The following is a 27,429-nucleotide window of genomic DNA, read 5'->3' on the forward strand; positions in this document are numbered from 1 at the left end:
GGAATACATTCAATAATTTCTTTTTCCATTTTTGTTAACACGGGAAAATGACAAAAAATATTCGTGAAAGCCATTCACATTTGGGAAATATTTTTAAAATAAAAGTTTAGATCTTTTTATTTAAATATACTCGATTAACAATTATTTTAAAAAACTCAGCGTTTAGAAAAAACTCTTCGAAAAATCTTTATTAGACAAAATTTAAAAAAAAAACGCTTTTCAAAAATATTCTTAAAAAATCAATGTATGTGTAATATTTTTAAATAAATTTACGTTTGGAAAATATTAATTAAATCCAGTTTCTATATTTCTAATAAATTCACTCTTATTTCTAACAGAAAAGATTTACATTTTGTTCTTCACAAAATATTCATTAAAACAGCACATTTTCATCACTCTATTGACTCTCTCTCTCTCTCTATTGCATATTCTCTACTCTCCTTACTCTCTTTAATGCCCTTCCTTATTATAACTTATTCCCTCCTTTACTCCGCATGCCAACAATTCATTATAGAAAGTTTCGAAAAAAAATCTTCAAAAACATTTCATTTTAAATTCCCGTTAAAAAATATTCTTAAAAAATGTTTTTATAGATATTATTTTGAAATAATAAATCTGCTTTTATTTTTAACAGAAAACACTCACATTTGATTCTTCACAAAATATTCCTTAAAACAACACATTTGACACTCTCTAAAAAAAAATAGATTGCCTCTCCTCGCCCTACTCTCTTTCAATTTCTTCCCTATTAAAACATTTTCCCCTTCTTTGTCATGCATGCCAACAATTCATTAAAGAACATTATCAAGAATTCAATTTGACCACACACATACAGCCCCCAAAAGTAAAGCACACACACGATTTTTCCCGCCAATTGTTGAAATGTCAAATATACTCGCTGTCTGTTGGCCGTTACATGTCTCCAAAATGATGGCTATAATTAATTTCGTCGCGACTACCTGTTTTCATTACTTCATTTCATCGATTACCGACATCAAAACGTTACCGAATTACAAACATAACACAGAGTGCCTGTCTTTCTCTCTTTTTGTGAAAGAGCGAAGAGATTAATTGATAGATTGTATGTTGACTGATGCTGCTGCTGCTACTGATGCATTCATTTGTTGTTGATGTTAATGTCATTGTTGCTGTTGTTATGTTTGTGTGTTCATGAATGGTAGCATGAATGTAATGATTAATGAGTGGTGCTTCAGTATTTGACATCTTCTCTAATGACATCTTTGATTGTAAACTTCAGGGAATACCTACCAACCAACATTGTCGACAGCATCACGAGAGAATTGAGTAGTTGTGTAGAGCATGCCGAAAGCGTTGTACGAATGCTATCAATTCTCTTAATTTAATGATATTATAATTGAAAAGTCATTAGAAAAAAAGTTTTTTTTCGTGTTAGGTATGAACTTTGATTGCTGTGCAGGTTGGGAAACTTTTCTGTGGATGGGGTTGCTATTAAAATTAGCAAGGGAAAACAAATCAAAGATGTGCCATTAAAGCTTTATTTTTAGCAGTTGAAGACCCTCGAAAGGACTTCTATATATTATTTATGGAGATCTAATAAAACTCCCATCAACAGATGTAGAAATATTCTATCCAAAGAAGAATTGAAATAACATGTAAATCCACCGTTACAAGTTTACTGCCGTGCTTACATATAAAACAGTTTTATCGACTCTTTAATTGATATTTACTGTTGTCTATGCATCACTAGATGACACTACATTCATAAATATCCGCTTGGACAACAACCCTTGGATATTAGTGCAGACTAATTTCCACAAGATGTCAATAGGAAATTTAGCATAGCTCTGTTCCTATACATTTTTTTATGATATTTGTAACTTTTTTCGTCTAAAATGTTATCTTACTCGAAAGCGTGTTAAAACGTGCAAACAAATTTTAATGGTCTAATTTCAGCAAATTTGACAGTTCAATTACTGAGAATTTGCACTTTCATGCCGGATTTATACTTGCAATTCCTTACAAGTCTTGTTATTATTCGTCATCTATCAGCTTTTGGTCTTTTCCAGAAATGCAAGAATGTAAAAGTTTTTCCCTTTATCATATCAAAGAAAAATAGTAGATTCTTGCAGGTAGGTACTGGAACTGAGCAATTATTATTTTTATGAAACCGATTTGAAAAAAAATATATTTTGAAAATTGTTTAGTTGTTTTTTGGATAACTTATTTGCAAAATGAGAAAGTGCTATTGTTTCGAGTGCGGCTCTGGCATCCCTTTATGATATGTCACAATATGCCATGCTGCTTATGTAGCCACACCTTAATTGTGAAACATTTATGTTTTATTCAATACAAACTTTTATAAAATTTAAAGCAAAATTCTTGGGTTATATTCTTTATTCATTTTCTTTACGTAATTTAACTCATAATGTTTACTGGTCTCTTTTAATAAATTAAACCCAACACTACTTAATTTATATATATATATATATATATATATATATATATATATATATATATATATATATATATATTCAATTATTTCATATTTCTAATCTCTTCCCATTAGTTCTTTATTTACCCATATCGCTGCTTCCCCAATGTGTTTATTCGCCTCCGATAACGATTTATCTCCAATGTTACCATATTATCGATAACATTACTTTTCACTTCATCAAACAGCTGTTGCTGTCACTTGTGAGCCGTTACTACACCATTCATCTTTTACCGCTGTCACTTGAACATTTCACAACAATCGGTATTTTCCAATCAGAGAGTATTTTTTCTACCAATTTATAAATTAATTAGTTGAAAGTGAGTTAAATTAATAAAACATTGAATAACTTTTTATCACTCTCCGCTATTTAGATATCATATTTCATAAATATTTGCGAAAAAACGACTTACAATACGGCGGCGGCGTGTAACATCATTGTGTGTGCAAAAGTTAAATAACACCTTTACGACGGCAACTGGACAATTTGCATTTCCCCAATAATGGCCCATCGTTTGCTGAGCTCAGCAAAGGCTATGGAACGTTGCATGCGACGTACCTATATGAGCCAACATAATGCCTCACCGGCAACAGATAAGGTATGTTTGTTGGTGTGATAATAATTCCTCATGTGGTTGTTGTAATTGTCCTTTTCTATTTTTGAATAGATACAACGTGGAGCGGTGGCATTAGAACAGGTGCCTTTGATACGTTACTTAGTGGAACAAATCAGATATTTCTGCAAGAAACCACCAAAGGGCTTTGAAAAGTATTTTGAAGAAGGCAAGGCAGCCAAGCCGGCGGCCAGTGAGGCTGCTGCAGCTGCGGGAAAGTCGGCCAAATCCGAAGAACCCGCCGCGGCACCAAAGGCATCATCTCAACCAAAGAGCAATGAATGGAATTTCGGTATGTTTAACAATACCGCCAAACCTCAGTCTGGTGGAGGTGGTGGCAAAGGCGGCCAAGGCCGCCCGATCGGAGATGGTGGTGATGGCAATAAAGAGAAAATGGTTCTATTTGGTGCCTTGGCCGCCGTGGGTATCATTGCCACATTGGCTTTCTTTGAAATGGGCTACAAAGAAATTTCGTGGAAGGAATTTGTCACAAGGTAAGTGATTGAATTTCATGGTTCCTTCAAATCTGATGAACTCCTTCTTTCAGCTATCTTAACCGTGGTATTGTGGAAAAGCTTGAAGTGGTCAACAAGAAATGGGTACGTGTTCGCCTATTGCCCGGCAATGCTCAAGATGCCAGCGGTGTTTTGTGGTTCAACATTGGCAGTGTGGATTCCTTTGAGCGTAACTTGGAGAATGCCCAAGTTGAACAGGGTGTAGAGCCGGTTAATTTTGTTCCTGTTATTTATCGTACCGAAGTTGAGGCTTCCAGTCTAACTGGGCTCTTGCCAACTTTGCTGATTATTGGTTTCCTAGTTTATATGATGCGCCGCTCGGCCGACATGATGGGTGGCAAGGGACGTAAAGGTGGCGGTCTGTTTGGTGGTGTCATGCAGTCCACTGCCAAATTGATTAATTCCAATGAAATTGGTGTTAGGTTCAAGTAAGTTCTACAAATATGACTGCTTTATTTCAGTTGCTAACTTAATTCCTATTCTCAGGGATGTTGCCGGTTGCGAAGAAGCCAAAATCGAAATCATGGAATTTGTCAACTTCCTTAAGAATCCACAAAAGTACATCGATTTGGGTGCTAAAATTCCCAAAGGCGCCATGCTGACTGGACCACCCGGCACGGGTAAAACTATGTTGGCCAAGGCTACTGCCGGTGAAGCCAATGTGCCTTTCATCACTGTCTCTGGCTCAGAGTTTTTGGAGATGTTTGTGGGTGTTGGTCCATCACGTGTCCGCGATATGTTTGCCATGGCCCGTAAAAATGCCCCCTGCATTCTGTTCATCGATGAAATTGATGCCGTTGGTCGTAAACGTGGTGGCAAGTCCTTTGGTGGCCACTCTGAACAGGAGAACACATTGAATCAATTGCTGGTTGAAATGGATGGTTTCAATACCACCACCAACGTTGTAGTGCTGGCCGCTACAAATCGTGTAGATATTCTGGATAAAGCCCTTTTACGTCCCGGTCGTTTCGATAGGCAAATCTTTGTGCCAGCACCCGATATCAAGGGTAGGGCCAGTATATTCAAGGTGCATTTGGGACCCCTCAAAACTGATTTAGATAAAACCGAATTGGCTCGTAAAATGGCCGCTTTGACACCAGGTTTTACTGGTGCCGATATTGCCAATGTTTGTAATGAGGCTGCCTTGATTGCGGCCAGAGATTCCAATGATTCCATTGTGCAGAAACATTTTGAACAAGCCATTGAACGTGTCATTGCTGGCATGGAGAAGAAAACAAATGTTTTGGCTCCTGAAGAGAAAAATACTGTGGCCCATCATGAGGCCGGTCATGCAGTAGCTGGTTGGTTCTTGGAACATGCAGATCCCCTGCTTAAGGTATCCATTATACCCAGAGGCAAGGGTTTGGGTTATGCCCAGTACTTACCCAAGGATCAATATTTACTCTCCAAGGAGCAGTTATTCGACCGCATGTGTATGACACTTGGAGGTCGTGTGGCAGAGGAGCTGTTCTTCAAACGCATTACCACCGGAGCACAGGATGATTTGAAGAAAATCACCGACAGTGCTTATGCCCAAATTGTACGATTCGGTATGAACGAAAAGGTCGGGCAAGTTAGTTTTGACGGCCAGCAGGGTGAGATGAATTTCTCCAAGCCCTATTCCGAGGAGACAGCCCAATTAATTGATCGTGAAGTAAGATCTCTAATTAAAGAGGCCCATGACCGTACAACCGCCTTGCTAACCAAACACAAAGAAGATGTACGAAAGGTGGCCGAGCGTTTGCTTAAGAATGAGGTACTCAGCCGTGATGATATGATTGAACTTTTGGGCAAGCGACCATTCAAAGAGAAGTCCACTTATGAGGAATTCGTTGAAGGCACTGGTTCCTTTGAAGAAGATACCTCATTGCCGAAGGGCTTGCAAGATTGGAATAAAGAACAGAACCCTCCCTCATCGGAGACACCCTCGAAGCCAGCACCCACAGCTACATAAATAGGCTTAACAACTTTTCGAGCTATAACCGCATAGCTTAGCAACATAAATAAATCAATCAACAAAAACTTTGTTATCGACGTGTTTTTTATTTAGTTTTGGATTTAAATTTATTGTTTTCATTTCTTTTCTTTTTAGTTTACTCTAAGCATTGTATTATTAGCTCCCTTTTGAAACACACATTTTGTCTAATGCAAAACATATTTATAATATTTTAAATGCGATGTATGTTAGAAAATGTATTTAAACTTAAGAAGTTTGTCTACCACCAAATAAACAAGTAAAACATCGACGAACTCGTATTTATCATTTAATCAACAGCGTAAATGATAAATATGTGGATCGGTGTGAAGAGAAAAAAATAAAGTTAATATGAAATTATTTGGAGTTTTTTTATTCCAATTAAAAGCTTAACTCTACAAAGTTTAACATTTATTTAAAACAATGAAGATATGCGAAAATGGATCGGCCCAGACAACTTAAGTTATCCCAAAATTCTGAAATGAGGTCTAGCGTCAAAAAGTGTTTAATATCGGACAAATCTAAAAAGCCCGTTTTCTAGCGTTAAAACGTTACCGATGGAGAACCACCGGAAAGGAACATATACAATACTTTTTCCGTCTCCGATCAATGAGGCTATCAAAAAAGTTTTTATACCTTCGACAAACATCTGAAGAATTTTATTCCAGGGAAAATATATATTTATAGCGCTATGCTAGAGGCTGTTGAATAGGTGAAACAAAACTCGAGTCATTCAGTACGGACAGTATGGACGCTCTATTAAGAAGTCAGGCTGATCTTAAGGCAATGAAGCCAACCAGTTGGTCCGGTGATTGGTGATTAGCAAGAGTGTCATAAAAGTTCTGGGTATCACGGTAAATGTGATGGTTTCTCTCGGTTTCATACTCTCTCCCTCTCAGTAAATACGAGATAAAAATTGCCGCTGTTGCACAAGACCCATGTCTAGGTACTGGGGGAAAACGATATCGGATTCTGCAGTCTATGGACGAAAAAAGGTTGTCATTTGGGAAAAATGTGTGAGTGCGTCCCCGTCTCTTGGATCTGATATAAAGGTTTCAGGGCAACGAACTTCACCAAGTATTTGAAATAGCTATGGAGTAAAACAGGCAATTTTCAATTCCGTTATCCGAACGTTAGCTTTTACGGATTTGTAACTCCCTTTTCTTCTTTCTTCTTCTCTTTTCTGGGTGAACAGAATGGACCATCAGTGTCCGAGTAAAGTGTTTCCCAAAAAAAATAAAGCCTCTCATCCATGGCCTTACTTCATAAGTAGGAATGAGTCGCTTATTAATGATTCTGGTGGGTTTTAAAAGAAAACTGTTATTAGGATCACCACAAGACAGACACTTAGGTTTCAATCGAGCGCAGCCAGCAAATACGACATAGAAGTCAAGCAATCGATTTTAGACAAATTTTTGCAAAATTAAGGTTGAGTTCGAGAGGCTACATACTAATTCATTTCATCCTAAAAAACAGAATTATATCCTGAAATGGAAAAATTGGCACTTAGTAGAACTGTGTTGGTATTTTATTTGGGATACCATACCTTTAGCGAAATAGACCCATAGTTACTTTTGAGCCGTCTGTCCATCCATCTATCCATGTATTCTTGTGAACAAAATCCGATTATCCGTTTATGATGAAATTTTCCAATCAATATTAGTTTGTCCCAAGGACGATAATCGGATAAGATTTAGATATAGCTCTCATATAACTTCAACCGATTTCGGGTTTATTATGAACCAAATGGCCAATATAAGTTAGTCTAAATGACCCTTAATTTTGGTACATCGCACCAAATTCAGTCTAGATGCAAGTATATCAAATTTGGAAAAAATCGGTTCAGATATAGCTACAGCTCCCATATCTATGTTTCATCCAGTTTTGGGTTTTAAGTCCCTCACATGCGTAATATGCACTCCACAAGAACTATATTTGATACCGGACATCAGATATTGCTCAAAAATACCTATGTCAAATTTTATCAAGATTGGTTCAGATTTGGATATAGCTCCAATGTATATCTTCAATCGAGTTCGGGTTGATTGTGCACCAAATGGTCAATATCAGTCCAAATTACCTGAATGTTGGCACATCCGATCGAATTCGGTCTAGAAGCAAGTACATCATATTTGGTGAAAATCGGTTCAGATATAGCTATAGCTTCCATATATATGTTTCATCCGATTTGGTGTTTAAGTCCCTCATATTCGTAAAATGAATTCGACAACAATGATATTTGGTACCAGATATCTTATAGAGCTCGGAAATACCTGTGCCAAATTTTATCGAGATCGGTTCAGATTAGGATATAGCTTCCGTATACATCCTTAATCCGATTTCAGATTTATTGGGCAAATTATGGCTAATATCAGCCCAAATGGAGTGAATTTCGGGACGTATGTATATTTCCATTTTGTGGAACTCGGCTCCGAGGTATATATTTTTTAAAAAAATCCTTCTCGAAGTGATATCCTACACTCTATAGCAATTTTGTTTAGTATAAAAGATTAAAATGTCCGTCAAATTTAGTGAAAATCGATTCAGAATTGGATATGACTCCTATATATTAGTTCCCTCTGAAACCAAATGGTAACTGCTCTAAAGCCAAATGTTGATAGGTGGTATGATCTACTTAATCTTTTTTTACGGGAGCTCTACTAAATATGCATAGTGGCGTAGGGTATCATATAGTCGCCCCCGCCCGGCATATTACTTTTCCTTACTGGTTTGAGCTCTATTAAATATGCACATTCGTGTAGGGTATCATATAGTCGCCCCGCCCGACTTATGACTTTTCCTTACTGGTTTGATTTTAAGGACTGTTAAGGGCTGTTATTACAAAGCAAATGTGTACCCATAGTAAATTCAATGAAATATGAAAATGCAAAGTAAGTAGTACTTCGTGCTGAACTAATTCTATTTTAATTTTTTCTGGGGAGCTGTAAAATATTCGGAACTGTTTTTGTATGACAATACGAAAGTGAATGCGGTTAGATTAAAAGTGTAAAAACTCCATTTGGAATAGTGTTTTTTCGCATTCGTTATACACACATATGCCCTAAAAGTACGACTTATTGGTTAAACCCATAAAAGTAGTTATTGTGGTCGGCATTCTAGTTTTTCGTTACAAGATATTCCGATTTTGTCGATATCTAAAATTGAAAATATTTTTCCAGACCCATTGGTGTGACTCGCTCTACACATTTTTCTTTACTCTGAGGAAAACTTTTAAAATACGCCACAACTTTCCGGGTGATTCCCAACACCTTTTTTCTCTTATGCTAGAGACTTGGGACTGTCTGCTTTGCTAAACATCAAGGAATTGTTCAATAAAACACACCAGTTTACATTATTTTTAAATATATATGTATTTATTATGTTTGCAACAAAAATGTTCTCTTTTTTCCTTACAATTTACTCTCGATTTTTAAAAAGAAAAAGTTTATAAATAAATAAATTGCACTAAATAATATACGACGTTACGTTCTTATATATATAAAAAAATATCATATTGGAATTATTACAAAAAAATTAAATTGTGTACTTAGAGTAATTACAATGTAAATGCAGAGTATTTATTTTTTCAAAAAAGATTCATAAACAAAAAAAATATATATATTTTTTGGTATAAATATCAACAATTTCTTAAAAGAGAAACAAAAAAGAATGACTAGACTTAGACGAATGCTCTCTATAGACCTATACAAATAACGACTTAGAGTAAGAAAGGAAACGAAAAACTATATCCAAGGATGGCAAAGATGAGGCGGCAAAATATCATTGAACTGCCATTGTAAATCTCAGAAAATTCGCGACGGACTACGACTGTTGCGCGATGGAGAACGTGAACGGGAGCGTGGTGAACTCTCACGGCTGCAGCAGCTGGAACAATAGCAACTGGAGACATCTGAAGGCGTTTTGCGATGATATGGTATCGGTCGTTTGCGGGCACTAAAGGGAGAAAGAAATTTTAATTAGATTTTTTTGTTTTATATCAAATTGAGGAAAAATTTATTTTTTTGTATTTTTTTTTTCCGAAAAAATATATTCGAAATTTAAAGGAACTCATAAAACTTACCAAATAAAGGAAAATAAAAATCATAATATTACCAAATATACTGAAAATAAATGAATATTAAATATAAATGAAATTAATATTACTGGTCGTTCAAAACGACCCATGTATAACCCTCACCCTATTTAGTTGAAGAGATGCTATCATAACAACAAATCCTAAATATTTATAAAATGTATCACAAATCGAGAAGCTCGAAAATACAGGGCAAGATGAAAAAATTAAAAAAAAAAACTAACTTCAGACTGCTCGGATTTATGAGCCACTCGTCTGACAGCTGTTAAAATTATTCCAGTGACAGCTTGTTTACAAGCGTACAAAAGCATTTTGGTGAGAATTTTCCACAATAAAGTTATTCTTGATGGAATTCAAGTGTGATTTCGTTATATATTCGGCTGGAAAACCACAAGTGGCTATCGTTAGAGCACCCCAGCATTTAAATGTAAATAAATCTTTCGTGTCTCGTACCATCGCTCGTTACAGTAATATTGGTAGCGTAGCCCGACGTCAAGGAAGTGGACGGAAGAAAACAGCAACGTCAGCAGAAATAGTTCGAAAAGTAAAGAAGCGACTTGATCGAAACCCGCGTCGCAGTGGCCGAAAAATGGCTCGTGAGCTGAACATATCGCAATACTCCATCCGGCAAATATTGAAAAATGAGCTCGGGGTAAAGCCATTGAAATTCCAAAAAGTGCAAGAACTCACACCGCAAATGAAAGAGAATATACTCAAAAGAGCTAAAGTTGCTTTGCTTGGCCGAAAGTGGTGAACTGCCGAATTTGGTTTTCTCCAATAAGAAAACATTCGTTGTCCGTGGCATCAGAATAAATTCCGAATATTATCGCGAAAATATTCTGGAGGGTGTATTAAAGCCTTGGGCATGCAAACATTTTGGCCGCAGACCTTGGACAGCACGCGTTAACCAAAAATGGTAACAAAATGAGGTTCTCCGCTTCATTTCCAGCGCACAATGGCCACCAAAATCTTCGTATAGCGTTCCGTTGGACTATTGTGTCTGGAGTATTATGGAAAGTAAGGTTGGCACTAAAAAATACCAAAGTGTTGATCACCTCAAGCAAGCGCTTCGCCGGGAATGGGTCAAAATACCGCAGAGCAACATTCGGGCAGCGTGTGACGTTTCAAAAATTAAAAAAAATTGTAAAAATAATGGCGTTTGACTTGTTGCAGTTTTTTTCATATCACCCTGTATATTAATCGCTGATATAAAATAGAAAGTAGTAAAGAACTGATAAAAATTATAAATGACGATCACACTTTTAGTTTTATTGCTACACTACAGCCTGATCCACAATCTGATACGACTCGAGTTGTACTCGGACAAACACTGTTACCACAGCTTATTGGTTGTGCTACATCAAGGACTAAACTTAATTCATACTTAAGAATTGTGTACCGGCCTCAAAAATTATAATAATCTGTTAATTTACTTGAAAAGGAAATTTTCTTATATTTTAAGTGTTTAGTATCTTTCCTGGGCGAGGGTATATTTTAAAAATTAAAAAAATAATAATAATTACAACTACAATAAATATTACCATAATAACCAAAAAGAAATCATTTACATATATTTGGCTTTTGTCTACAGATATCCAGAGTTTTATATTCTGTAATTTCCATTCGTTTTATTTGTGAAAAATAATATGGCGATAGGAAAATAATGCTTGGGATGGGGGGTGATATACAACAAAATGTTAAGCATAATGAACCCAAATTTTGAACTGAAAAGATAGATAGCAGGAGAAGAGCAAAGAACACACACAAAGAAATTTGGGGTTTCTTCACAAATCAAAAATTTGCTTATAAAACTAAAATAAAAAGAAAAGAAAAAAAAAATAGAAATCATAAATTTATCAAAATTTAATTTAAAAAAATGAAATCAATATCTTCTGCGTTCACGATGATTTGAGGTACGACGGCTACAAAAAAAATTAAAAAATAATATGAAATTAATAAATTAAAATTGAAAATAAAAAATTAATAATTTTCGTTTAAATCATATATTTCTTAAAAAATATATACCTGGTAATGCGTCGTCGATCTAGGAAGCTGGGCGAACCCCTTCGTCGCGGTATTGATGGTGAGCGGGTGCCCGAACGTGAGGATCCAGAGCTACTGCTGCTGCTGAAAGGGAAAAGAGAGAAAAATGTATATTAAATTACTATATTTTAGGAAAATACGTCGAGATTACGGAATGTTGCTGGATATAATATGTTATTGTGAATAAACAAGTAAAATCGTATCTGTCGGTTTTGCCGACAGATGTTTACCTTGAAATTATAAATTTCGATAAATTACATATTCTGGCTACGAGAAATATTTAGATATAGCAAGTTGTAAAGATATATATCATCTTCACAACAGATCTTGCGTAAGCAAAAATATTTCAAAGTGTGAAATTTAAAGAGAGATGGATGCTTAAATCGCTTTTTTTGAGCGTTTTGTTTTTCATAATCTTGAATCCTATATGGGAGAGGTACCAGAAGAAATGGTGCGATCTCTTCCATCTTTATAACAGGTCTTATGTTGATGGAAATATTGAGATGTACCAAGTCTGAATGGAATTGGATGTTAATTTCGCGTTTTATGATCTTCATGGATACTCAAAATTTTGACCCTTTGTGGGGAAGGTGGCAGAAGAAGTGGACCGATATATTCCATCTTCACATCAGACCTTGGGTTAATAAAAATATTGTGATGTGTGTAATTTGAGGACAATCGGATGTTTATTTCGCATCTTATAAGAACTATAATTATTCAACATATTGACCCTTTGTGAGAGAGGTACTTGATGGAGTGAACCGATATTTTCGCACCTAACCTAGCAAATACTAGGATTTGCAAAGTTAGAGCAAAATCAGATTATCCTTTCCCTTTCTGTGCAGTAAATTATTTTCTTTGAAAATGTTGACATTTTTTGGGGGAGCTACCAGAAGGAGCCTATCTCCGAACTCGATCTAAGTTTGACAAAAATATTAGGATATACATAGTTTGGATCAAAGCGAATACTTCCTACGAGAGTTATCGTGCGCAACAACCAGACAGACGGACGGACAACGCTAGATCGACTCCAAATGTCCTGAAACGGATTTTGTCCAAAGAGACCCAGGGTTTAGAATTGTTATTTGGATGGCGCACGTTTTTTCCGTTTCAAATGATATATACCCTTCCTAGCCATATAGCTGAGGGCCATGTTTGCCATTAAGATAACATGTAATACGGTTTATACTGTGGAGAAAGGATGGGTAAAGTATCTATACGATCTAATGTATCTGGAAAAATTGGATTGAGTAACTGTGGATGATGTGGATACTATATCTACGTCATTCAGATAAATGAAAAAAAAAAAACAAAATAATGAATATCAAAACCGGCGATAATGGATATATTTTCTAGATAACGTGGAGTAATTTAAACAGGCATATATGTATGTCATTATGATGACAAATAAAATTTTATCGAAATTGTCAAAATATCATCCAAATAACGCCGATAATGTATCTATCTAAGTCATGTGGATAACGAGGATGAAATATATATGTTATCAAGATAACGTAGATATTGTATGTAAGTCACCTAGATAACGTGAATAATTTATCTATATTACATAGTACATAACCTGGACAATGTGACTACGTTACCTGGATAGCGTAGATGAAGTATTTATGACACCTAGATAATGTGAATAAAGTATTTACATTATCTAGATAATGTTGATAATAAGTCTATCTTATCTAGAAAACGTATGTACTTCATATCCATCAGTTCGTTTGTGGAAATCTGTAAAGAGCTCCCTCTTAAAAATCAATTGTAATTCTAATATTTTGATTGCTCTCAAATAATTGTTAAATCCTAAATATAAAAAAACTCTAAACTGTAGGAATTTGTGCTACACGTCGAGTTTTCACATGGCGAAGGACATAAAAAACTCGATTCAGTCGTTTTTTAATAGTTTTCTATTATGGTTCATCAAATTTTTTAATGAGTAGCATAGTATTTAACTCCTCGTTAAAGGTATTCAAATTATGGTCACGTTTCGATACCCCCTCGGGCATAAAAAATCGACCCAGCCGAACATTAAAAATTTTGAATGATTCAAGGTTAATAGCTATAAGTCTCTAAAAACCATTTCTACAAATTCGCGGATATATCTGCCATTTTATCCCCAAACTTACCTAGATGAACTCCTCGATGAACTGCGGGACGATGAACTAGAGTGTGAGGAATGAGAACGTGAGCGTGAACTACGTCGACTGTGGCTACGACTACGACTGCGACTTGAAGAAGATCTACAAATACAAAAAAAGGAATAGCAATAAGAATATGAAAATGCCCGAAAAAAAAAATACTCATGACCCAAATAAAAAAAAAATCCCAAAAATCATTTTCATTCAACTTACGATGATCTTGAATGCGACTTGGAACGACCACGTCCACTGCCACCGGTTGTGTCACGTTCCGAACGATCTCCTCCACCGTTGCCATCATCCTTGCGTGTACGACTGCGGCTGCGTCGCGACCGACTGCGACTTCGTCGAGCCGCACTCTCGGCCGCTGCCACCGTTGCCGTCGACACTTTCGACACAATGGCATCTACGAGCGATGAGTCCGCCAGTGCGACCAAAGGCTGTGAATCATTAATTTTAAAAGGTTTTATTACAATTTTGGGCTTAGCATTCGTTTGCTGTTGCAAGAGATTTAAACTATTCGACGTCGCAGCGGTCAGTCCTAAACTGTGACGCTGGGCCGCCGCTATAGAGGCGGCCATCAAAATACGATCGGTTATTTGGGAGCTACTAGTGTTCGAATTCGAATTGCTATGATGATGATGATGGTGGTGGTGGTGATGATGCGGAAGGTGGTGCTGGTGTTGGAAACCATGTAGCTGATGATTGCTATTAAGATTAGCTTTGGTTAGCAACAAATTCGTATTGGAGTAGTTAGTAGAGGGGGTGGCACTGAGACCCATTGTTAAAGCGGTACGATGATCACGACGATTGACTAGAATACTGTTCGATTGCTTACTAAGCATTTGGTTATTGAACTGAGTGGCTGTTATAAGGGGGGTGTTGTTAATGCGACTAGGACGATTGAAAGAAAGGTTAATAGAGTTATTGTTGTTGTTAGGGTTAAGAGAGTGGTTAGCATTTGAGTTAGCAAATGGGGAGTTGGGATTGTTGTGATGATTATTTAGGTGATGATTGTGATGGTGATGATGATGTGGCCCACCACCACCTGCTCCCATGCCACCCACCATGTTGCCATTCATACGCGGTTGTCGATGATTGTGATTGTGTGGCGGATGCATGTTGAGATTATTGGGCCGCCGGGGACCCCCTGCTCCTACGCCCCCACCACCACCACCTCCATAAGCGGAAGGCGACTGCCTTTGACGGCGATCGTTGAAACGCTCTTTGTTGTGGTTAAGAGGTTCACGTGGTTTAAGGTCCCTACTATCTTTGGCGTCACGCTCACGATGATAATGATATTGATCACGTTTACGCTCCCTTTCCACGCCACTGCAATAAAGCGGTGGCGGTGGTCTGGCATTTACTTTTGGACTTGTGTGCGCATGGCCATTTGCAGCCGTTGGAGGCTTTTTGCAATCAGCCTGCGTTTCAGTGTCCGTTCTTCGTTCCGTCGAGGTCGTGGTCGTCGTCGTTGTTGTTGTGGTCTGTACTTCCTCACGCTCACTAACTTTGTTTGTCTGTGTTTGAGACTTTTGTTCTTTGGTTATTTCTTCTAAAGTCTGTGGATAAATAGCTCCAGCCGGTGAGTTGGCCGTTAGATTTTGTGATGATGTCGCTACTACAGCTGGCGCTTTATTATTCGCAGCCAAAAAGTCATTTAGAGAGTTGCGTATGCCTCGTTTCGAGGCAGCATAACTTTGATCACTTACATCTCCGCCAGCCGAGGTGGAGGCCGCTGACATGGCCGTCGATGAATTTGCCATTTTTTCAATTGTTTTGATTTTCTCCTTGGCTTTGGCGGCAATGCCGGTCTTCAGCTGTTCCAACATTTTCAAATCCTTCAATTCACGACCACGTTTTGATTCTTGGAATTCCTCGAGAATTTTTTCCGTATTGCGCTCAGCAGTGTCGCTGTTCTCGTCTTCGCTTTGAGACTGTAGGTGGACGCGGGGTTTGAGCGAGTGATTTTTATCCCGCTTAGTGGCTTCACTGCCATCTTTACGTTTTTGTTCCTTGCCATCTGTCGATGGTTCGTCCTGTTGACGTTTCGACGACGACGATGAGGATTTTCTTTGAGTTTTACCCGACGACTCTGATTCTGTTTCTTTGTGATGTTTTTCGGCCTTTTGCTTATTGGCATTTTCTAAAATATCGCGATAACGTTCCGGGTTGCGCAGAGCTGGAGAATAGCTAAGTTCCGATGAATCCCTAGAGGATCGTGGAGAATTTTTCTTCTTCTCCAATCTGGGTGGAGTATTCTCATGTCTATTACCCTCTTCAGCTGAGGTATCACGTTCCCGTGATTTGGGTTTGTTCTCCTGCCTTGCCGCAGGTGATGTTCTAGACGAAGGCCGTACAGGGGAACGCAAATACTTTAACCTTTCCGGATTATCGGATGTGGAGGCTGTTTTGGGACTAGCTGATCTGGATTTACGATTGGATTTCTTATTATTTGTTTTCTTTTTCTTCTGAGGAGATCTGCTGCGTGAACGAGAACTCTCACTACCCGAAGAGGAGGCAGAATCTGAAGATGTGGATGAGCTGGATTGGGATCGTTCTTTTTCTTTTTGAACCACCGCATTTGTGCTCTTTGTATGTTCACCTCTAGTTACCTTAGAGGAACTTGACTTTTTGCTCTCCTCGGATGGGGCTCGTTTAGTCCGCCTCTCATTTGATATATCCCGGGTTTTGCGTTCAGTTTTATTTCGGGTTTCATCCGATCTATTACGTTTGTTGGCCGGCTCATGTGATTCAGCCTTTGAAATGGGCGAGCGAGATCGTCGCCTTCCTCTGGAAAGGGGAGATTTAGATCTGCCCTTGACAACAGGCGACTTTGATCTGCTTCTTCTCCTTTCGGCAACAGGAGATCTAGATAACTTCCTTTCCCTTGTCATGGGAGACCTAGATCTTTTCCTCTCTCTAATTGCCGAAGCTTTAGATACTGACCTACGTCTTTCTTTTCCAATTGGAGATTTGGATCTACGTCTTTGAGACGAAGCCACAGGCGACTTGGATCGACGCCTTTCACCCAAGTTAGGAGATTTGGAACGACGTCTTTCATTTAATACCGGAGATCTAGATCTACGCCTCTCCTTCATAGCGGGCGTCTTAGATTTTCCGCTTTCATGTCTCGGCGATGGTGACCTAGAACGTCTCCTATTTTCCCGGGACAATGAAGTTCTACGTTTCTCTTTGCGAATGGGAGATTTGGATCTAGATTTTTCTTTTCGTAATACTTTACTACGTTCCACACTTCGTCGTCGCGGTGTCCTGGAACGAGATCTTGAAATGCTATTTCTCTTTTTTGGAGAAATATTTGTTTTGGTCTTGACATCACGATGTACGGATCGTGACCTTGAATATTTCTGTCTCTTTTCCATGCTACGACTTTCACGACGTCTTGGCGATTGACGATCACCGGAATATTTACGTTTACGTTCTTGTAAACGTTCGGGTGTGGTGCCATCACGTCGCCTTGATCGGGAGGTAGGTGAATGGCGCCGAGAATCCCTATTAGGGTCACGACGATCACCGCCACCATCAGCACGACTATAGCTCCTATGGTCGGGGGAGACACGTCTTTGATGTGAATCTCGACTGTCATTGGTACGTTGTTTTCGATCGTCATTTCTAGTATTCCTCTCATGGCGACTGCGACTACGGCTACGTCGCTGGCGATTCTCTTGCGATGAATCATGTTGACGTTTTCCACTGCTCTCTCTAGGTTTGGAGGAGTTTTGACGTTCTTTCGAGCGACTACGGAAAGGATTTGCCTTTTTCACGTCCGAGCTTTCCTTCTTGGAATCTGCAGCTTTGCTTACGGGAGAGCTGTAAAAGAAAATTTGTGAAAAATATTAATATTTAGATAAATAAATTTAATCTTGGGAATATATTCAGAGGTCTTTTTCAATTGAAGATCTTTTAAAAAGGGTTCTTTCTGCGGAGAATATTTAAGAGATCATCTTACTATTGATAACTTTTTAAGACTTCTTTCGATCAAAGATCTTTTAAATGACTTCTTTTGGATGAAGACCTTTTAAAGGTCTTCTTTTGATCGAAGACATAATTAAGGCATTTCAATCGAAGACTTGTTGAAAGGTTTTTTATCCGTAGAAGAAATTTTAAAAGACTATTTTTTTAGAGAAGCCTTTAAGATTCTCTTGTATACATAAAATCCCTATTGAAGCGATTCGATTGTAATAATTACAGAATCAGGTTAATTGTTTCTGAAAACTTACTTTGATCTTGATTTTTCCGAAGATGATGATCGCTCTCGCCGTTTCAATTTTTTCTCACGCTTTTTCTGTATGGGAAAGAAGAAGAAAGTAATAATTAATACTTCAAATATTGACACTCTACAAAAGGTGTGGTGTTACATCCTAAAAATAAGAAACATATTTTTTGTGTAAAATAAATAATATATTGATGTTTTATTTTTAAACAATGCATTCATTATTGGATGCAACTTTTTTGTTTGGGGGGGTTTTGAAAATATCACTAAAAATGCATTCATTTTATACTATTTTTAATTAAAATTATCTTTTTTTTGCATAAACTCAAGTTAGATCTATATGAGAAATAATAAAACAAAAAATCAAGATTTTTAAAGTTCTAAATGAAAGTACTTACAAAACTACTAGAGAGCCTTTCGAAAGCTATCCTATTTAAATGAAGCGCCAGGGATTTGTTTTTCAAATATATTTTTAGTATATATATACACACAAATAAAATTTTTTGTCGTAAATAAAGGTTATCATATTTTAATTTTAATAGTTTTTCTTTTAACAAAATAAAATAATTTAGAATTGCTTGAGTTAGAAATGGTTTCCATTAATATTTAACACCCTTTACTTTCGAAACCCCTCAATCAGGTGGCTCCGTTGTAACGAAACCAATGGTGACAAATATTAGAAGACAGATTCCTACATACTTTCTAAAAAGACACAGAGGTTTAAAAGCTACAGAATATGTTTTGTTGGCCCAACTTTTATCCCAGAGTAAAAGTAGTGATTGAGAGCAACAATAGCATTAGGGAAGCTCCAATACAGGGTCAGACAAAAGCAGACATGCGTAATTCTCTGCACACATACGAACTTCTAATACCCTCCACCTTTGGAAAAGAAAACATTTTTGTATAAAAGTATCTAAATTCAAACCAAATCTTCGTAAAACAAAATTTGACACAATTTCGTGGGTAAATGTGACTAGGATTATGTGCGCTATAGGAAAACGTGGACCTAAATATTCAATGTTCTGCCACCAGAACTAGAACCCATTATGAACTACATCTGCCAATTTTTAGAAAAATCCGTGAAAACACGTGGTAAAAATAATCAAATGACTGAATATTCGAAGGTACCATTATGTGGGGCCTACTACGAACTACAAATACCTATTTTTGGACATATCCGTGGGAAAATGTGAAAAAAAATTATCAAAATACCGAATATGGGGCGGTTTCGTTATATGGGGGCTATAAAAGACCTATACATACAATGTTGCGATACCAATTTTTAGACAAATCCGTGGGAAAATGTGACACAAATCATCAAAATACCGAACGTGGGGCGGTCCGTTACATGGGGGCTATACAGAAACGTGGATCTATACATATAATGTTTCTTCACCGGAAAACAATGTGCGTAAAAAATGTGGCGAGAATCGGATATCGGAAGTTACCTTTATGTGGCGGCTATACCAAAACGTGGACCGATACATCTGATTTTCAATACCAACCACCATGGACATAATATACATCGTTGTACCAAATTTTGAAGCTCTACGTCAAATAATGTGGGCTGTATCATGATTTCCACAGATAGACGGACAGACAGACGGACGTCGTTAAATCGACTTAGAATTTCATGCTGATTATGAATGTATTAAAAGTCTTCGACGAATATTTAGGAATGTTAAAAATGGAGTGACAAAGTTAATATACCCTCCTTTTCAAGGTGGAGGATATAAAAATTGCGACTTTCTGCCCGGCTGTGCTCTAATATGCTAAGAAATTTGTTGAGCATTTTGCTTAAAAACTCGTTCATTCGTCGTTTAGGAAGTTTTTTTCCAATAGCCATTTGGCTACAACAGGCGTTAAAACTGGAAACTGATATTCGGTGGTATTGGTGGCAATGAAAGTGGGACGGAAATGTTCTGGCTCTAGCCCATCTATTTACACAACAGATAGATAGTTTCAAGGTGGTTGTAAAAATTAAAAACAGAAATCAACCATAGGGTTTCACAGGTAGACGTTGGCGGGGAATTAAGATTCCAGAAAAAATTTCCCAGTTGAGACTCCAGCACTATTGCCCAAGATCCAACCCGAAAACTAAAAGAATGCTGACGAGCTCACGAGCAACTTTGTAATATGGATAGCATATTGCAGATGCCCTGTTGGCAGCCCTTTTTCTACACAACAGGCCCAAAAATATGCCCTTCCAATTGCCTGGAAATTTCAAAATCCCAATAGGATCGTCCTGTATAGGATGGGTCCATAACGAAGTTGTTAAAATAGTTTCACTTGGATATCAAAAAAAATTGAACCCCAAACCACATGACGTGTCCAATACAAGTCGATCTTAATAGTGCCAAAACAAATGTAATTTGCAGATCATAACAATCAAACAAAATGGTTGAGGTTGTGCCGTTAATTCAGATACTATGCTTGTGGATCATAATTGGTTTGTTGCCCAATTGTGATCACGAAAGATGCCGATTTGACAGCCTATGGCAAAGTCGTCAGTTCGGCTTTAGTTTGTTGACCCACATAAATACTTTTCAGCCTTGAACGATAGTTTGAGGCTGGATAAGAATCCCTCGTTTAGAAGGGGTCATAGGGAGATACCATGTTGCCGTTCTTAATCCACGTTGTGCCAGGGGTGAATAGAAATACGTTTGCATACCACATCGGCTTGCCGTCTTACAATGTTTCCTTATGGGCTCACCACATATGGTGATTATCTCATTGGTGAACTAAAGATCATTACTCGGTCATCACACAGTTTGTTCTGTTTAAGCTCCTAAAACGCTACATTTTTTCACTGACTAACCCTTGGAAGTTACCATTGTAAAGCCTTTGTTTTTGGTTTTTTTAGAGTTTATCGACCGATGTTTATTTCCTAGGGATTAACTTTATCAAGCACCAAAGTAAAACAGCTTATTCTGGTTAAGTCCCCAAAGAGCTTGCATTTTTCACTGACTGACCTAGTGCTTCCATTGTCGGTCTCTTGTTTCTGGAGTTCTCAAATGGTGCACCGATATAATTTTCTCAATTCCAAAATATGGAATATTTCGAATGACAATGTACTGAAAATTCCTATCGATCATAGGGATTAGGACGTTCTATTGACCATTATTCATTTTGTTAACCCTCGGAAATATATTTTTCTCGAATATAAAATGCTTGTTATTTTAATAATCAATTAGAAATACAATGATTTTCCAAATTTCTCACTACGGATCTAAGAATTCCAATATATATGCTTTTTTAGTAAAAGGGTGTTAAATACAATTTGAATTTCCAAATTATTTTGCAATTTTGTTTGTATTTACAAAAAGGAAATTATGAAAATCAAACAAAAAACATCAAATAAAATGATTACCTTGGATTTAGATTTTAAGGAAAATCGATCGATTGATGTGGTTATAAATATTGATTTTAGATATTTTTCATTTATTTAGGAGAAAAATTCATTTGGAAAAGATTTCATTGAAGTTTGAGGAAAAAACAAGAAAAAGTAAAACAAACATATCAAGCAAGAAGAAGTAATGATGATAATTTTAATTTTTACTTGTTTCTGAATTAGAATAAATGTGAATTTATTGTTTTGTTATTATTATCCATTATAGTAGAAGTAGTAATAGGTAATAGATTTAGAAAAGATTATTTTTTTTTAATACATATTTTTTTGGAAATAAACAAACAGTGCATGATTTATATATTCTTTAATCTCAGTAGTTTAGTCAACTCTATTAAATGTAGTTGTCTTTGTTTTATGGTGTATTGTCATGTCATAGCTTCTACTCACCTTATCCTTTTTGGATTTTTTGCGACTCTTCTTCACCTCGCCTTCGGAATCCGAGGAATCATTCTCATCGCCCGTATCTTTGCGATTGTCAGCATCATCACTATCCGATTCGCTGGATTTACGTTTACGTGATTTCTTCTTTTTGGATTTACTGCAAGTAAACGGGGGGTTTTACAACATGTTAATAATTTTTGTATTTTACATGGTGTGTTTTTTGAAGATACGAAAAAAGTTTTAAACAGTTTGTTACATTAATTGTACCGTTAATTATTAAAAAATATCGCTGCAAATTTACTTATAACATATACTTCTTTAGATACATTTTAAATTATACAGTAAGTATTCTAATATAACCAAGTTTTTAAGTTTCCTAAGTGTCTATTCCACATATTTTGACAATACGACGATATACTTCTTTATGACGAATCATTCATTCAATGTGAAGAAACGGGACGAAAATTGAAATGGTAGACGTATACCGAGTAACACATATTTTTTTATAATATAAATGTTATCCTACTCTATAAAACAATTGCTATAGTCTAAAGAAATAATAGTTATTTTGCCTTTGAAAAAAAATTTACAAAATTGTTTCTTAAGAATCTGGAAAGGAAACACACCGCCTTCCGAATTATTCAAATTAACAAAAAATATCGACCTAAAAAGAAAAGAGGAACGAACACCTCTTTAGGAAAACATGAAAGGGTGAAAACTGTTATGAAAATCCTCTCATGATAAACATGAAATCGAAAGAAGATATATATGGGAGCTATATCCAAATCTGAACCGATCTTCATAAAATTTTGCAGAATTTTTCTATTCTGTATTTGATTACAGTCACCAAATATCGTTGTTGGGGAGTGAATTTTACGGGGGTGAGGGAATTAAATATCAAAATCAAGTGAAACATATATACGGGACCTATAGATATAGCCGATTTTCATGAAATTTAACACAGTTTTTTCTAGTTAGAATTCTGCCAGGTGTTTCAAAATCCATTCAATTTGGGTGAGTTTTATTTAAATCTGAACCGATTTCTATAAAAATTAGCAAAGGTATTTCTAAGCTGTATTTTATATATTTTCCCAAATATCCTTGTTAACAAGTTCATATTACGGCTGTGGGGACAAAAAACAACAAATCGAATGAAAAATATATATGGGAGCTTATTCTTATTTTTTATTAAATTTTTGGGTCAGTTTGGTCGCAAATGACAAATTCCATCCTATTTGGGCTAATATTAAACATTTGGTGCACAACAAAATAGAAATTGGACAAAGATATATACGGGAGTCATATCTTAACTTTGAACGATTATCTCCTGTTTCAATAGAGGTCGTCCTTGGGCTAAACAAATGATCTGTGCAGAATTTCAATTCGGTCGAGCAATAAATGCGACCTATATTTTGTTTACAAAAATACAGGGACAGACTGAAGGACAAATATATATGAATCGACTCAAAATGTGATTGCAAGACACCTACTATGCTGATGTCCCATGTCATCCAAGAAGAGACATAGTCTATTTGACAGTTGGGAAAAAGAAATTCGAACGTTCTTTTCAAACGTAGATCCCATCATCATCTACATGTTTGCTAAAAATATTCTCTAGCTAACCAAACGACCCTCCAAATTGTATGTCTATCTATAAACCCTTTCTTCTCCTTCTATATATCTCCTATTACCCAAAACTTTAATCTTCCTAGGATAAACACAATGGGTCAAAGGTCTGCGAGTGAAGCAGGTAAACCAAACCAGAAATGTTGACACCTATTGCATTTTGATATTAATTTTCCTCGTCAGCCCAGGCTTTATTTAAGCCATTGGATTCGTGGTGAATATTTCTTATAGGTAAGATAAAGGGTCAACCCTACACATTTGTGCTTAACAACACAACGTTTGTACAAGTTTGTAGAATTTTTGAAACTTCGAAGTGATTTAAGACGATTTTTATCCCCTACAACACTATATGTTGGTGGTATTATAAGTTTGATTGGGCCAAAAGCATGTAACACTTTGAAATATTGCTCCCCGACATAGGAAACTATATGGATCTTCCTATCTCGCCGAGCTGAGCCGATCTAGCTGTGTATGTCCGTCTGCCCATGTTAATTTGTAATCAATCAAAAATCAATGGGGGTGGGAATACGGCCAGTATAGAACCCTATTCTTTTTGGAAATGATCGTAAAATATTTAAGAAATAAAGTGGACAAAAACAGAAAAATTTCCTGCACGAATATTTTTAATACCGTCCAATTAAGGCCTAATGTTATTGTGAGGGATCTAATATTGGGCAAATGACCCCGGTCAAAAACTAATGGTAACATCTTTTCAGGGCCCTATGACATCATTTGCCTTTGCTTACTTGTTCATATTTGTAAATGGTTACCAACGTTTCGATGTCAGGTCTGCCAGCTTGGCGTAATATAAAAATTTTGCTTCTACGTCCATATCTCAACACTTTTCTGTTCCTTAAACCCTTATTTTGCAGAAATCTGGAGATCTGCTGATTGGGACAATTATTTGAATGCTACAGTTCGTGATATATGGCTTCGTTCGTTAGTTTGGGTGCTGCGCTCTGATGCCGCCCATTAAACTCATTCCTCGGCTATAGGCTGGGTCGATATATTCGTCAGTGAAGTTGATGAAATGTATTTTCACAAAATAGTTCTAAAATCGTCGAGCATATCTAAAATTTTTTAATAAGGGTATATTTTGGCTGCCAATTTATTTATTGAGGTTCAAAAACGCTAAAAGGAGATTTTTTGAAACCTCTAGAAAGAATGCTCTTAAAATCTTGGCCCATCTCTGCACATTTTTACCCCAAAAAAGTAGAATTTTCAAGACATTCAAATCGATTCTTATACCAAATATCAGGACTTTCAAAACTAAATAAAATTAACTTTTCCGTGTCAAATATTCAAAAATGTCATTAAAGTAATCACTTCACTAAAAATCTATAAATAAACTTCCATCAATTGTTTTAGAAACAAGAGGGGAGTTATGTTTTTGTTGTCATGAATATGGGTTTAGATTAGGAATTAGTTTAAATGTTTCAATAACTAAAATAATAGCAAATTTCTTCATAATTCAAAAACAATGGCGGCATTTCCTTAACTAAACATACCCACATATATTGTGTTTGTCAAACACTCATCGATGAGTAAATGTGCAAAAAAAATATGATATTTGAAATAATCGACAGAAAATATGAATTCGAAATTGTAGCATATTTTAATCAACTGAATCTTAGCTTCTTGTATATAAACATCCTTATGTTACCATACACTATATTTTATTGTTTTCCTAATATTTTGTATTCGTTTATTTATTTGTTTTTGGGAAATTTTTCTTAACACACTTTTATTGTTGTTGGTTTACCTTAATGAAAATACTTCTTTACTGGTTAGTCTTTACGAAAATAATTAAAAAAGAAAGATGAGAAAATAATTGTATTGTTTTAAAATGTTCAACCAACGTTGTTGTTGAAGTAGTAGAAGAAGAGAATAGGTATAAATTTAACTAAAGTTCTGTGTTATTTAATTTTCATATTTTTGATTAAAAAAAAACGTCAACAAGGCAACAAACAGACTTTGGTTTTATTTATGTAACTTTTTTTTGCAATGGAAAGAGGGTTTACGGTAAATCGTATTTTTTGAAATCATATGTAGAGAAAGATAGAGGGGGGAGGAAAGGGGGTTGGTTAAAAGAAATAAAAACGAAGCACTATATAAAAATACTAAAAATAACAATGTGAAGTGAATAATTTCTAAGGAACACAAAAAAATGTCTAGGCGAATTGAAGCTGGATATTGGATATTCCTATTTTTTTTTTAATATCTAACTTCAATTTCCAAACACAACTGCAATTGAAAAACATATGTATGCGAAGTTAGGTGGTGTGGGTGTGTTTTAAACTTAAAATTATGATCTCAAAATGGAATGAAATGCAAAACAAAATGTTGATTACTTACCCCGTTGTCGTTATAGGATTATTTTGTTTTGTTATAAATGGTTAAAGCCGAGTAATTTTTTTTTTTTGGTTTTTTTCAAAAAAATCGATAATTATTGTAAAAAAATATTTCAAAATAAAATACAATGTATATCAGATAATAAAGATAAGATGGATTAATAATTGTTTCTGGTTGTTTTTTGTTAAAATATATATCTTTTTTTTTTGGTTTAAAGGGAGAGATAGAAAAGTATTAATGACGTTCTCTTAAAGTTGTTTGACAAATAATCACAACTTGGTTGAATTTCGACGTTTACGCTTTACTAATAAAAAAATGTTCTTTGTGATGTAGAAAATTTTTGTTGTTTGTTTTTTGGTTCTTTTAAAAACGGTTTCTTTTTTGTACATTAAATTTGTTTGTTGATTCGTTATTCTAGATTGTTGTCTTCTCATTTTAATGGCAAAATAGTCAATGTTTTGTATTTATTTTTGTTCTTGTTGTATAAATATCTTATATAAGAAAACAAAATATATACCACACAAAAACGAATTATTTAATTAATGTTTTCGTTTCTTTTTTCTTTCTTTTTCATAAGAAGAATTCCTGCTTCGTTTCGGGTGGGGGGTTTGGTTGGTTGGTTGGGATTGTGTGTGTTATACATATTTTGAATCGGTAATTAATTATTGGTTTTGAAAGGTTGTTTTCATTTTTCGGTATTAATTAAAAAAATGCAGAGAAAGTAGAGAATAAAAAATATATGAAGCAATTGATAAAGAAGAAAGAATTCATTTAAAATTGATTTTTTTGTTGTTGGTTGTTTTTTGGATTATTTGATAGATTTAAGATTAAGTTGAAGAACTAAAAAAAATACACGATGATGTTTTAAATAATTAAAAACGAAAAAAAGGAAAATCCACTACAGAATACAAAAACAAATGAAAGTTAAAACAAATTAAAATATATGGTTCTGTTCTACAAATAAAAGACAAATCATAATAAATAAACTTAAAAGTTAGGTTATCATTACATTATTTTTTTTAGAAACACATGACCTAGAAAATCTAGTACAATAATATACAACAACACAAAATATGGCTGCGTTCGAATTAATTTTGTTTGACATACCTTTCTTTTTTGTGTTTCTTGGATTTTTTCTTTTTATCCTTTTTACGTTCGGGACTGTTGGAGCTGCAAAGAAGAATAAAAAAGTGGATTGTTAAGCATATTTTAAATATTTTTTTAAAAAGGATTACATAATTACAAGGTTTGAAAATTGTAGTTTTAGACCAAAGCAAGACCATGCTCTCCTGTTTTTTTTTTTTTTTTTTTTTTTTGTATTCAACCCAATTTTGAAGAATTTCTTATAATTAAATTTAAACATTTTAAGAAAAAAAAACAACAAATTTTTGCACTAGAGAAAGTTTGGACCCTTGGAGGAAAAAGTTGTCTTCCTTTGTAGAGGAAACAAGTAGCTAAATTCGGGCCGGGTATTACCCTACACCATTTGGATGGAACTTGAAAAATGCAAAGAAAATCGTTGAATATTGCTGCTAAAATTATTAGAATTCCGAATTCCGTTGAACTG

At 35.6% G+C, this 27,429-nt stretch overlaps 2 protein-coding genes across 12 annotated transcripts in view; one reads left to right on the plus strand and one right to left on the minus strand.

Annotated features, from left to right (window-relative positions):
• Positions 1 to 2,650: 2,650 nt before the first annotated feature.
• Positions 2,651 to 5,937, plus strand: LOC101892272 (AFG3-like protein 2). 3 transcript variants are annotated; one of them, XM_005182269.4, is made up of 5 exons: positions 2,651 to 2,793; positions 2,848 to 3,072; positions 3,142 to 3,581; positions 3,635 to 4,030; positions 4,089 to 5,937. In XM_005182269.4, the coding sequence occupies exons 2-5, from the start codon at positions 2,977 to 2,979 to the stop codon at positions 5,554 to 5,556; spliced, it is 2,400 nt and encodes a 799-aa protein (XP_005182326.1). In that variant the 5' UTR covers positions 2,651 to 2,793; positions 2,848 to 2,976; the 3' UTR covers positions 5,557 to 5,937. The 3 variants fall into 3 exon arrangements, with proteins under 3 accessions (XP_005182326.1, XP_011292003.1, XP_058982322.1); XM_011293701.3 differs by having other exon boundaries at positions 2,659 to 2,737; XM_059126339.1 differs by having other exon boundaries at positions 2,711 to 2,755.
• A 3,090-nt stretch (positions 5,938 to 9,027) lies between these two features.
• LOC101891870 (serine/arginine repetitive matrix protein 2) overlaps positions 9,028 to 27,429 on the minus strand; it is a 37,566-nt gene continuing 19,164 nt past the window's right edge. The window contains exons 5-12 of one of the 9 annotated variants that reach the window (XM_011293698.3): positions 26,970 to 27,032; positions 21,891 to 22,041; positions 18,102 to 18,166; positions 15,573 to 17,691; positions 14,074 to 14,300; positions 13,849 to 13,962; positions 11,696 to 11,794; positions 9,033 to 9,531 (exon numbers count right to left, since the gene is read on the minus strand). In XM_011293698.3, coding sequence (XP_011292000.2) covers positions 9,381 to 9,531; positions 11,696 to 11,794; positions 13,849 to 13,962; positions 14,074 to 14,300; positions 15,573 to 17,691; positions 18,102 to 18,166; positions 21,891 to 22,041; positions 26,970 to 27,032 — 2,989 coding nt within the window. In that variant the 3' untranslated portion in view covers positions 9,033 to 9,380. Of the gene's footprint in view, positions 9,532 to 11,243; positions 11,593 to 11,695; positions 11,798 to 13,848; positions 13,963 to 14,073; positions 17,692 to 18,101; positions 18,167 to 18,492; positions 18,524 to 21,890; positions 22,042 to 25,272; positions 25,303 to 25,865; positions 26,448 to 26,969; positions 27,033 to 27,429 lie in introns of those variants that run through there. The other 8 variants (XM_011293697.3, XM_059126397.1, XM_059126396.1 and 5 more) reach the window with 8 other exon arrangements.

This window comes from Musca domestica, unplaced genomic scaffold, assembly GCF_030504385.1.
Source record: "Musca domestica strain aabys unplaced genomic scaffold, Musca_domestica.polishedcontigs.V.1.1 38, whole genome shotgun sequence".
NCBI lineage: Eukaryota > Metazoa > Arthropoda > Insecta > Diptera > Muscidae > Musca > Musca domestica.

Coding starts and splice junctions, on each gene's coding strand:
- LOC101892272 (XM_005182269.4), top strand. CDS start 2,977: ATGGCCCATCGTTTGCTGAGCTCAGCAAAGGCTATGGAACGTTGCATG. Junction 3,073..3,141: donor CCTCACCGGCAACAGATAAG/GTATGTTTGTTG, acceptor ATTTTTGAATAG/ATACAACGTGGAGCGGTGGC. Junction 3,582..3,634: donor TGGAAGGAATTTGTCACAAG/GTAAGTGATTGA, acceptor TCCTTCTTTCAG/CTATCTTAACCGTGGTATTG.